The 13,564-nt window shown below is 33.8% G+C and overlaps 1 protein-coding gene across 2 annotated transcripts in view; it reads right to left on the bottom strand.

Moving 5' to 3' along the window:
• The window catches only part of IPO11 (importin 11), a 205,800-nt gene that overhangs the window by 113,742 nt on the left and 78,494 nt on the right, over nt 1-13,564 (bottom strand). For both annotated transcript variants that reach the window (XM_081233555.1, XM_081233554.1), the window contains exons 17-20: nt 13,335-13,368; nt 13,083-13,123; nt 11,677-11,793; nt 6,167-6,280 (exon numbers count right to left, since the gene is read on the bottom strand). In XM_081233555.1, the coding sequence (XP_081089681.1) occupies nt 6,167-6,280; nt 11,677-11,793; nt 13,083-13,123; nt 13,335-13,368 (306 nt within the window). The remainder of the gene's footprint in view (nt 1-6,166; nt 6,281-11,676; nt 11,794-13,082; nt 13,124-13,334; nt 13,369-13,564) is intronic.

The raw sequence follows: 13,564 nt of genomic DNA, 5'->3' as shown, positions 1-13,564 counted from the left end.
TGTCTACAATACTATGAAAGCTCAAAAATAAAGTCATCAGTTATTAATAAAATTATCATAAATGCTTGAAGGGGGAAATCATATTGTACTATAATTATATAAAACATAAGAGGAATTTAAAATTAGGTGAAAGGTATAAGAAAAGCTCTCTGTACGATCTTTGCAACTGCCTGTGAATCTACAATTTAAGTTAAGAGGGGAGAAAAGAACAACACTCTCTAAAAATTGCTATTTCTCAGGTTATTGTCTTTGGTTCTCCTCTCATGTCCCATGTACACGATGATAACGTCCAAATCTATTATCTACAACCAAAACCTCTGAACTCCAGATACCCCAAACGACACAGGACATCATCACCCAGAAGGCATCTCAAACTCTCAAGTATACCAGTGAACCAACTCATTGTCTTCCTAAAAAAATGGTTCCTCTTCCTGCATTTCCTAACTCAAGTGACATGAATCACTATCTAGAGATAAATTATATCACAACTACCTCCTGGTTCTTCCTCCTCCTCACCCCAAATCTAAACAATCCTTAATTCTATCTAATAGTTTTCAAATTTTTCCTCTTCTTTCCATGGCTTTACTTCAGGTCATCATCTCTTTCATGGTTAACAGAAAAGCCTCCCAACTATTTCCTTGACCTTGGTTTAACCCCATTCCAAACCAGTGTCCCCACTGGTTCACTGCTTACCTTTCTAAAATACAAAGGATAACATTCCTTCCTCTGAACTTCAAGAGATGTTCTTTATGTCTTCCTAACCAGACCCCCACACCCAAGCTCAGGACTCTACGTCGCAGCTATACCAAACAACTCCGTACTAGAAATCACTGTTAACTTCTGCAGAAAGCTGACAGACTTAACACGTGCATTTCCTACTGTGCTCTCCCAAGATCCACTAAAAGGATATATGAGGATGTGCTTTTAAAGACCTAAAACCATAAGTACAAAGACAGCAATAAGAAGAGATAAAAGCAACTCATTTTTGGAAGTGGGAAAGAAAGACTGATTTAGCAGACTCAGAAAATGAAAGCTCAAAGCCAGCAGTGAAAAAGGGCAAGAAACCACCTGATTTATGTCACAGAAACTCCAAAAGACTCAGGAACTGATAGCTCAAGGTATTTTGGGAAGGGGAAGTTGAAGAGGAGGTATTAAAAATAACAGGACCTCTAGAAGGTATTTTAAAAGACATCTGATGACAAGATCTCATCCAAGTGCAACAGTCAACAACTGGCCCTCTCCTAAACCCAGTATAGAATTGGCCATTTAATTTCTGGTTAAGTAAAACAAATCGTCTAAGGACAGGGAGATATCAGGTAATCAAGACTAAGGATACTATATAAAACAGGGAGATATAACGTAACAGACAGGAGACTGACGGATCTTTCACTAAGGAAAGATCCGAAAAACACGGAACCGAAACACCTGTCCCGTACAAAAAAAACCTCCAGCTAGATTATCCTAAAGAAAAAAATCCACAATCAGCAAGCTTTGCATACATACTTAACCCTTCCAATTAGCTTTTTAGTGCCCACTCTTAAATTTATACAGACAAAATGTTGATATAGCTCTTTTAGTTGGGTGATGGTTACCTAACGATTCATTATACTGTTCTTCCTTCTTTTGTACATGCTTCAAATTTTCACAAGGGAAAAAAAAAAAAAGAAAAGCAGGCAACCAAGGATCAACATATATGATTAAAATATCTAATACGAAAAACAGAGAACAATAAAATAGAAAACAGCAACTTGAAGGAAACAGAGACCACACATAGAGATGAAAGCTTAGAAGAATACATCATTAATATCCTTGTCAGAATAAAAGAAAACATTGTGTTCATGAAAAAAAAAATGAAATGCTGTAAAATGATTATTCAACAATACAAAAAAGAACTCATCGAAGGGGGAGGGGAAAAATAGGATAGGGGATGAAGAGACACAAACATGTATAAAATAATCAACAAGGATATATTACACAGCACAGAGAAATACAGCCATTACTTTGTAGTAACTTTAAATGGAGTATAATCTATAAAAATATTGAACTGTCTATGTTGTACACCTGAAATTAATATGATATTGTAAATCAACTATACTTCAATAAAAATAAACAATTTTTTAACTTAAAAAAAAAGAACTCATAGACCTTAAAAATATTATAGCAGGAAAGAAAAACTCAATATAAAGGGTGAATGATAAAGCTGAAGAAATACCCCAGAAAGTAGAGCAAAAGGACAAAGAGAAGAAAAAGCAGAAATGAAGAAAAATACAGGGCTGGTTCATTCATCTATCATCTAAGTAATAAGAAGTTCAGAAAGAGACAAAAGAAAAACATGAAGGTGCAGAAATAATCAACAAAATACAGTAGACTTATCTAGAACCCAAGAACACGAGTTTCCAGTTTACAATATCCACCACATGTCCAGAACAGTGGAATAAAAATACACCCACATCATCATGAAATTGAAAACAGGAACACAGAGAAGATCATACAAGTAGCCAAAGGGAAAGGAGAGATGAAACATTCAAGAAACGAGAATTAAAATGGCTCAGGATTCCTAAAAGCAACTCTAGAAGCTAGAAGACAAAAGAAAAATGCCTCTAAAATTTTGAGGGATAATCTAGAATTTTACACTCAGCCGAACTATTAGTCAATGTGACAGCTGTAAGACATTTTCACACATGCAAAATCTGGAGAAAATTTACCTCCCATGTACCTTTTGCAGAATGCCACTGGCATTCATGGGCTCCATCAGAAAGAGGAAGTAAAACAAGGAAGAAGACAGGTACAGAAAACAGGCATCCTATAGAAAGGACAGGCAAGAAGAACCCTTTAGATGACACTGAAAGGGGATCCAGTTATAACAGCTGTGAACAAACAGAGTAAAGCCAGGCCAGACTAAAGCACGTAAGAATCTTCCAGATTCCAAGATGATGAAAGTAATAAAATACCTGATGTGTGTAAACACACTGAGGGAATATTTAGATAACAAGTGGAGAGAATAGATTCAGTTACATAGAAAACTAAATGTAGCAGGCAGAATTCTAAGATGACCACCTATGATTCTTAACCCCAGTTGTACACACACCCATTCGCTAGTTATTCAATCAAATGCTAATTTAGATATTACTTTACAGATGTGATTAAGGTACCAAATTGAATGACCTTATGATAGGAAAATTATACACGTAAGCCTGACCTAACCACATGAACCCTTTAAAAGAGAGTTTTCTTTGGTTACTTGCATAAAAGAAAGTTAGAGATTCAAAGCCTGAGGGGATTTGACAGCCAAGAATCTCCCCACTGCTGACGCTGAAGATGGAAGGGACCGCGTATCAAGGAATGTGGCTGGACTCTAGGAACTGAGAGGTGCCCCAGCTGACAGACAGCAAGTAAACCGGGACCTCAGTCCTACAGATCAAGGAATTGAATTCTGCCAACAAGCGGACTGAGTATAAAGACAAATCTTCCTCAAAGTCTGCAGGGGAGAACTTAGACTGGCAGACACCTCAATTTCAGCCTGTCAGACCCTGATCAAAGAGTACAGACAAGGTGTGCTGGACCTCTGATCTACAGAACTATGAGTTATTTTGGATGTTGTTTTAAGCCACTACTTTTGTGGTAATTTGTTACACAGTAATAGAAAACTTATAAACTAAGCAAACAAAATTATTATATAGGAGTGAAGATTAGGAGGATGGTTGTACAAGAAAGAAAATTAACCATAACATAATGATATATGCCTTCAATAGACTTTATATAGTCACACAAATAAAAACACTAAATAATGACCTAATTTAAATTACAATCTAACTATATTGGGAGGATGGGAGGAATAGGAGTCATACAGAGGGAAATGAAAGAATTAAAATTTCATCTTCTAAACAGGGTGGTCAAGAGATAATGCCTAAAATGTTTAAATCAAGAATGAACAATATAAGTATGTTACTTAGAGCTAGAGAGATAAAAAGCCAGAGACAGGGCTCTAAGAGTTGAAAGTAGATTCCTCCACCAAATAGGAAATGGAGATACTGCTACTTTTCATAAAAAGTCTTCAAGAACTGACTCCTTAACCTATCTACATACAAAACCGATCAATATATAAACTCAAAAAAAAAAAAAAAAAAGTATCCCATTCTCACATGTCCAGGGGGCTTTACATATGCTGGTCAATTTGTTTAAAATATCTTTACCACTCTCATCCCTGAACCACCGTATCTCATTAACACCTCTTGTTCAACACTATTTAACACCAACACTATTTGGGTATCACCTACAAAGGAAGCCTTCCCTGATGTCCCACCTCACCCTTAAGACTAAGATGGGTAACCTACCAAGTGCCCCACAGCATCATGTTCTTATTGCTAACAGAGCACTTAGCTATTCAGTCTTCCCCTAGACAGCCACATTCACAAAGAGCTTGCCCTATTCATTTCTGCATCCCAGTGTCGAGTACCATGTACTGCATATTGCAACTGTTCAAAGAATCTTTATTCGATGAATGAATGCCTACTTCCACTGAGGCCAACTACTGCAGACGAGTAAGTTTATTTTCATCCATTATTACACTCCTCAGTCAGAGACTATCAGTCTGGGTTCCCAGAATTTAAAAAATGAAAACAAAAACAAAAACATACAAATACCTACACTAATATCTGCCTATTAAATTTTAAAATTCAAAGGGTGGCTTGTACACCAACTATATTTCAATAAATAAATAAATAAATATAAAAGTCAAAAGATGCATTGTTTTCCATGAAAGGAAACTTACCTATAACCCTAGTATAATCTTCTCAAAGGACTGAAAAACTTATTTGAAGCTAGTCTCAATTTTAATATTAAATGTTATATGCTTTCTCCAGGAAGGGCAGGTGATTACTTAGACGGAGGCTTGTATCCCTGGCCTATACAAATACACAGGGTACTTAAATGTCAGGATTAAAGGAAAAGGTCCTATATACTCCAAACATTCCATGCAAGTTACTACGGCTTCCTAAGATTTCCTGAGGTAACACTGCCTGAAGAGACACACCTCCCTCACAAAAATCTCAAATTGAGTCTAAAAACAAATTTGGCAGGGATATAAGGCAAAAGATATGGCGATCACTCTTTGTTCTGACACACGAGCAATCTCAGGCTACTCGTTAACCTTCTCTTAGCCTTTCTATCCCCATCTATAAAAGGGATATAATTGTTCAGGATAATCACAAGAATTAAAGGGTAGACAAGAAGAGATGCTAGGCCAGACATTTATTAAAAAGAAAGTGCTTTAAAAAAATTTTTGTATCACTAATCAAGTATCTAAAACTGCCTCAGGAATTTGTAACTGCAAAACTCATCCATAAATATTTAGTGAAAGAATGAATTTATGTTTCAAAAAAGTACCAAGGTAAAAGAGAAAGGTTTTTTTAAAACTAATATTAGACAGGTCTTTTTTTTAACTTATTAGAACATTTCATAGTAGTAATTCTTAATTTCAAAAGAGATCTCCCCATTGGAAAAAATCTATCAAACTTTGGGGCAAGGCAGTAAAAATCACTTGTGCATCCCTGTAGCCAGATATTCTAAGTCTTGGCATTAAGTGCTTTCCTCACCATACTCTCACCATCAGACTATAATTCACTGTAACAGTTCAAATGAGGACTACAGTCCCATCTCTCTCTCTCTGTCTCTCTCTCTCTCTGAAATTTTAGGGTCCTCTCTTCCTGCTGCACATCCCCATACCTCAAAGGCAAGATACTGAAAATCAAATTCATTCCTTCCCTCAAAAGCAATTCACCTGCTTTTCTGCCTTCCCAATATGTGAAAGGGAAAATTTTTATATTAAATCAAGGAAAGAGAGTGAAAATGGAGAGTAACTTTATGCATAAGAGTTCTGAATACCAAGGAAGATGCAAAGAACAAGTGACTGACTGCACAAATCACGAGTCTACCATCACTGGGGAAAACTACATCCAGTGAAAGAAGTCATCTTTTAAAAGTAGAGAATATTTTTATGTCAAAAAATGCTCATAGTAAACATATAAAAGGTATTTTTAAACTGTTTAGATCACACAAGACAAATGTAAGACCTTTTACTATCACTGACAAAAACCACATGAAAACAGCAAAAAAATTTTAAAGAAGAAACAATACTTAACTAAGAAACTGTGGAGAAGTAACTTGCCTGAACAAGATGAATAAGTGTTGTCAGAATAGCACATCTCAGCATATTGTGTTCTTCACTCTGCTTCCAAAGAAGAGGCAAATACTGTACCAAACACCCTACGTATGGTCGTATCTATCACAACAGGAGTAGAGGAAGCAAAAGAATTATATTAGTAAAGAAGGCGACTTACTTCAAGAAACACTGACAGACCTAATAGGTCCCAGGCAGCAAATATTTAATATTTACTAGATGTAATGTATTAAGCACATATCCTTTTAAAGATACATTAGACATTAAATAGAGACACAAAGCTCCATGGTAAATATTAACAATTTTAAACAAGTACCAAATTTATTGCATGAAATAAAATTTAGGAATAGAAAACAACATACTGAGGCCAATTATTTCTTTAGAATTTAATAGAAAATGCTGTTACATCCTGGTTCTTTTTAATAAAACAGCTTATCTAATTGGAAATTATACTGTCTTAAAAAGAGTTAGCACTTACTCATTCATTCAACAATTACCTAACAGCATCTTCAAAGTATCAGGCCCTGAAGACTAGGCACCAAAAAGAAGAGGATATAAAGGTAGACATACAAATCCTTACAATGAAAAACAATAAATGCAAGGTGAAGATGTTCACAAGGTATGGTAGAAACACAGGAGAAGAAACTCCTTTTCAAAGGATAAAACTGTTAACTCCACTATGGATTAAGCTCACCAGTTTTAAAAATATGCCCTTAAGCACAGCACAGCTTGACATTGAGCTTTTTGGAAAATAAAATGGATCCACACAGAAAATGGACACAGTGCTCCAGCTTCAGGCTTACGGTCACACAGTATTTGGAACTGATCTGATGAGAGTACCCTTGGTGATAAAAAGAAGTACTAGACTTTCACAGCTTGAGTACTATCTATCAATCCCACGGAATAAAATTTAAAAATTGCTCCCAAAAAGAGTAAGAGTTTCTTTGTTCTGCTTATAGAACATCATATACTAAAAGGGTAGCCAGAAAAAACTGTAGGATTTCTTCCCCCCGGGTTTGGGGGAGGAGGTACAGAAAGATAAGAAGTTAAATATTTGCCCAAATATTTCAGTGAGATAAAACTGAATAAATATTAAGAGACTATTTACATATAAATTCTCAATCATACTATTAAAATAGATATTTATTGAGCACTTAATCTTGCTGAGCACTTAATTTTGCTAAGTGCTGTATCTCAAAGATCCCTCCAATTAATTTATAAAGGCAAACCAATTAATACATAAAAACACAGGTTTCAGAGTACCTAATGCATTCATATTCAACTAAAAACAGCATATAACAGTATGTTCTACTGATAAGGAAAATAAACCAACTTTTGTTTTGAACAAATTAGAGAGAATACTTTCTAAGGCATGGAAGAAAGGAAGTATATGCTACATGAATTATAGATAGGGTAAGTAATAAAACCAAAGCACCCAATTACATTTGAAAGTCATGAAATATTTATATCCCAGTCCTAGTTATTCATTAGAATATATGATGCTCTAAATTAAAATTAATGCTTCAAAGACACTTTCAAAAGTCACTCTCAGATTCAGTGTTGCAAAAGACAAAAAAAGGGTTGGCGGATCATCAAAAAATCTACAAACAATAAATGCTGGAGAGGGTGTGGAGAAAAGGGATCCCTCTTGCACTGTTGGTGGGAATGTAAATTGATACAGCCACTATGGAGAACAGTATGGAGGTTCCTTAAAACACTAAAAATAGAACTACCATACGACCCAGCAACTAGCAACTACCATACGACCCACTACTGGGCATATACACTGAGAAAACCATAATTCAAAAAGAGTCATGTACCACAATGTTCATTGCAGCACTATTTACAATAGCCAGGACATGGAAGTAACCTAAGTGTCCATCGACAGATGAATGGATAAAGAAGATGTGGCACATATATACAATGGAATATTACTCAGCCATAAAAAGAAACGAAACTGAGTTATTTGTAGTGAGGTGGATGGAACTAGAGTCTGTCATACAGACTGAAGTAAGTCAGAAAGAGAAGAACAAATGCTGTATGCTAACACATATATATGGAATCTTAAAAAAAAAAAAAGGTTCTGAAGAACCTAGGGGCAGGAATAAAGATGCAGATGTAGAGAATGGACTTTAGGACACAGGGAGGGGGAAGGGTAAGCTGGGACAAAGTGGCATGAGAGAGTGGCATGGACATATATACACTACCAAGTGTAAAACAGATAGCTAGTGAGAAGCAGTCGCATAGCACAGGGAGATCAGCTGGGTGCTTTGCGACCACCTGGAGGGGTGGCATAGGGAGGGTGGGAGGGAGACGCAAGAGGGAGGAGATATGGGGATATATGTATATGTATAGCTGATTCACTTTGTTATACAGTAGAAACTAACACACCATTGTAAAGCAATTATACTCCAATAAAGATGTTAAAAAAAAAAAACGGGCTGGCGATTAGAAAACAAAGTGATGACATGAAAGCCAAACACATTCCCTTAGGGCAGGAGGAAGGAGGTTAAAAAATACATTATTAGGGCAACTGAGGAAATCTGAATATGGACTTGATATTAGAAAATAGTATTACATCAATGTTAAGTCCTCTGAATCTAATCATGGTTATGATTAAGAAGGAGAGGTCTAATATACTGGATGAAGTGTCATGAAGAAATTAGGTGAAGAATACATGGGTAGTGATTTACTGCAACTTATCTGTACATTTAAAATTTTTCAATGAAATGATGTGAAATAAAAAATACTATGCATATACATTCTGAAAATGATTATAACATGAGTTTTTTGGTAGACCAATTATCAGTTATTTACATAATATTTAAAAAACACATGGAATTAAGAATGTTTTATAGACACTGGGCTAAATAACCCTATAATAGAAACTGAACCACAAGCATTAAACAACTGTGATGAAACAGCACTCATCTTTTGGCACTTCTCCAAAGAAAACAGAATGGGGGGCTGGGGGGGTGCCTACTATGAGCATTATAATTATACTCTTATGAGTTAGTTCATTCTATATAGGGAGATACCCACTTTCATTCATAACACATTAAGAAAAACGTGATATATACACTACTGTGTATAAAATCAATAACTAATGAGAACCTACTGTATAGCACAGGGAACTCTACTCAGTGCTCTGGGGTGACCTAAATGGGAAGGAAATCTAAAAAAGAGGGGATATATGTATACGTATGACTGATTCACTTTGCTGTATAGCAAGAAACTAACACAACATTGTAAAGCAACCATACCCCAATAAAAATTAATTTTAAAAAAGGGGAGAAAAATACTTTGAGACAATTCAAAAAAAAAAGAAAAAGAAAAACATGTGAAAATCAAATATGTGACAGCCTAAAAAATGTTTTAACAAAGGTTCCATTCACAGGGAAATTTAAAAAGTCTCTAATGACACCTCATTTTAGGTAACATTTTCAACCGAACATTTAATATTTCACGCTGGCCCTTTAATTTTTAATTTTGTTCTTTTCCTTTAGAAATGCTTAAGTCCAAAGACTATCTACCTGACCTTACACCTGATGATTAACACATTTTTCCTGACTATGTATTTATGGGATCCCTGCACCAGAATAATTTAATTATAGGTTTTCAACTATGCTTTTTAAAAGTAGAGGAAATATAATATTCAAATAATTGCAAGCTATGGTATAAAAATGGTAAGTTCCCTAAAACTTCAAAAACTATTATGTGTCAGAAAGCACTGTTGTAAGATGGCTCAAAATGTCTGCAACCTAGTAAAGAAAAATCAAACTTATATATAAATGATAGCTGAAGGATATATAAATGATGGTGTTGTTCAAAGGTTAACACGGGAAAATGTTAAAGAATCTACTAAAAACATTTTTCGTAACCCTTTCCTACCCACATTCTGAAAACAAAAAGTACTACTGGATAACTATATCTTATTGCTATTTATTAATGACATAGACACCTGAGCTGCTTAGGCTATTTGTGTTATGAAAGATGAGTATGGATAGAAACAAAAGCATTTTTAAATCTACTAAGCAAGAGTAATGGGGGAAAAAGGTTTAAAGGTTTGGAGAGATGGGGGTAAGAAAATACATTTCTAAAAGAAGAAAAAAAAATCTTCTTTAAGAAATTCCCATTAGTCAGATGATATCTAAATAAAATTATAAAAATTTGCCAAATCTTGCTTATATAATCAATTTTTTAAACAACTTATTGCAATTGTTGGTGATCTAAAGCATACAGAACATCTGTAATAATTTCGTATTCATGAAATCATTTTTTGTGTTTGTGAGTTATCTTTAACTTTACCATTTTATACATGGGGACAGAAGGTTAAAGACCTTGCTCAAGACAAAGAGCAGAGACAGGAACTTGAAATAAGTTTAAAACAGTCTCAATGACCAAACTCTCTCAATGTTGTTTATAAACCTATATCAAAATGAAATAATGTAATTAATATAATAAGAATCCCAAGTGTTAAGAAAACTGTAAGATATTACTACTTTGAGACACCAGGACTCAGATCTGCTCAAAATGATCAACGGTCACTCAAAACTGCAACTGCTGTTAACATACTATAACGCTAAGTTTGAATACTGTCAATGCCACTCAGATGTCTGAACTCTGCTAAGTTTCTTAAAGCCTCAAATTGTTTGAGATAATACATTCTAATTCCCACCCAAAGGTTTTTGTGAGGATTAAGTGAGAAGTAAATGCAAATCATCTGGCACAGAAGTTGGAAACTTGTCATTACTCAATAACTGATAGCAATTTTCATCAACTGCTTTAGAATTAATAAACAGGTTCAAGGTGTCAGAATTCACTAATGAATTCAGGAGCAGACTTCAGGACTGTGGACTCGAGGTATTATCTTTCACTAATACCTCACAGATTTACTCAGCGCTTTTCAAATAAAAATATGCACTGGTAAACTTGGATATAAGAAATTACAGGATAATTATACTGTGATTCCTGGATTATCAATTTTTCACAAAGATTAGGAGTGATAAGGGAAGCTGAATACAGTTAAATAATAATCTACTGTTAAGAACTTTACATATCATTTTTATATTAAACCAATCATGGATATAACATGGACTAGACTGCAAAACACACTCAATTTTTAAGGTACAAATAATAGACTTCTGAGAATATTTGCATTTCCTGACAGACACTTGTGACTATGCACTCAAACACACTAAATTTTAAGAAGTATTATTAAATATAAACTGAGAGATATATAATTTTGCTTTCTAATGAACACCGCTACATTGCTGATCCAAGTTTTTATTTTTTAATTTTAATTTTCTTAGGTCATTTTATAAAAACTCGAGCATAAATGTCAATTTTGATACATAACTGAAATCACAACCTATGAGAATCATTTTAATGATGTTTTAACGCTTAAACAACATATATAAAGCAAAGATATTAATGAATTCTATATATACTCTACTTACTCCTCTAACATCTATTTTCATGCTTTACAACAAAATTACCTGCATGTTTACTCTTTCAATCACACAAGAGAGGACATGTAAAACATGCATCTTTGTGTCACATTCTGTAACTTGCTGCAGTAACTGAAAGAGTAGTGTGAACATGGTTTCCAAATACTGTAGGTAAAAAGAAAAAATAGAAGTTTGGAATAGAAATGTAAAAACTTTTACATACAGAAACAAGAAATAAAATTAAATCATAATATCAAAGCAATACAAGACAAAACCTTAGCATTACCTATACAACTTCAAAATGATCAAGGTGCCAATATTTAGGGCAGTGATTTTTTTCTTTATTGCTATTAAATGTGTCCATTTTAGAATTTAATTCATCTAGACACTGAGTAATGTTTTCAGAGGAAAATTGTATCTAAACGTTTTGTGTATAAATTTTATACTGCTAAACTCAACTTTTAACAGCACTTTGTCATTGGTTTTCCACATATGCCTATTGTTCTGCAAAGTCTACTCATTAAAGCAAAAGGAATGCCATTATTGCAATCACATACCAGCTGTCTAATGTGGCCCTTAACATATGCTGCACAGAGATATAAATTTTTGTAGAAAATACTTGTAATTCTAAGAACAACAGAATATTTCTGACTAGGAAATAGAAAACAAAAATCCTATATCTGGCTTTTAACTCCTACATCTTGAAAATTATAGTAGGAGTTAACAAATCACAGGATGCCAGATACATAAACATTTGTTCTTTCACATATCTGGTTCATTTTTATATAGATTGGTAAAACATATTTCTTTCATCCAAAAATACCCAGTGATTCTTTTATTAAAGAAAAATTTCTGCTCTACAAGTTTTCCCATCTATGACCCCATAAGAAATACAGGTAGACATTTTATCATGAAGTTTTCTTCTTGTTTAGCCCTGTCAAGAACAACAAACACTAACGCCCCAACCTTACTGACATATTTAACAAGTGCTCACTGAGTACCAATTATGTGAAAACACCAAACTAGGTGCTGAGACTGAGTGAAGGAAAAAAAGAAATGAGTAAGACTTGATATTCTGCTTTTCAAGTAATTTGCAATCTAGTGTAGGATAGACATACATACACAGACAACAGAGGGGGATAACCTAAGGATGAAAAGTAACAGACAAACATGAAATGAAATTACTATGTTTTATAATTGTGAGGAAAAAAAGTTCAGCAGTCCACTCCAAAATAGATGACAAGGTAACTAAACAAAAAACAAGCAGAATAAAAGTACACTATTTCAAATTAAAGTTATCAATAAAATCAATCACTTCCAAAAAATCTAATATACTTTTCAAAGCAACTTTAATAAATAACTGATACTACATATATAATTTCAGCTATAAAATAACAACACTCTAAAAGATATAAGCAGAAATTGTTATAAAACCTATAAATAAATATTCTTACCGGTAGAAACTGATCTGTTCTAAATTCAAAATCATCAACAGGTGAAGAGCAGTTAAGGAATACTGATAATATATGAAATTCAGAACATATGAAATTTATCAGGATAAAATATATGTAAAAACCAAATACAACAAACCAATCAAAAATTACATTTTAAATTACCTCATAAATTAATTTTAAAAATAAGTAACAATTTTAAAGTGTTGTTAAAATTCTTTGCAATGAAGTGTTTTAAAAGTTTTTAAAGGATATTTAACTTCAGAGTGGTAGCTGTTTCGATACGGACCTAAAAGAAAGTATACTGTGAATTATGAATCATTCTAGAATTACTAAACATCATTAATAATGAATGACAAAAAATTTATTGCAAATCGCTTTCTCTACTTAAAGTCACAGAGTACATTAATATCTAGAAATAAAAGGACATTCTCCTTATTTAGCAAGGACTACAAAGAAAACAATAAAAGGACATTCTCTTTATT

Source organism: Mesoplodon bidens, assembly GCF_964165515.1.
Source record: "Mesoplodon bidens genome assembly, chromosome: 4".
Lineage (NCBI taxonomy): Eukaryota > Metazoa > Chordata > Mammalia > Artiodactyla > Ziphiidae > Mesoplodon > Mesoplodon bidens.
The sequence above is the reverse complement of the archived record's forward strand: the minus strand, read 5'-3'. Positions and strand labels throughout refer to the sequence as shown.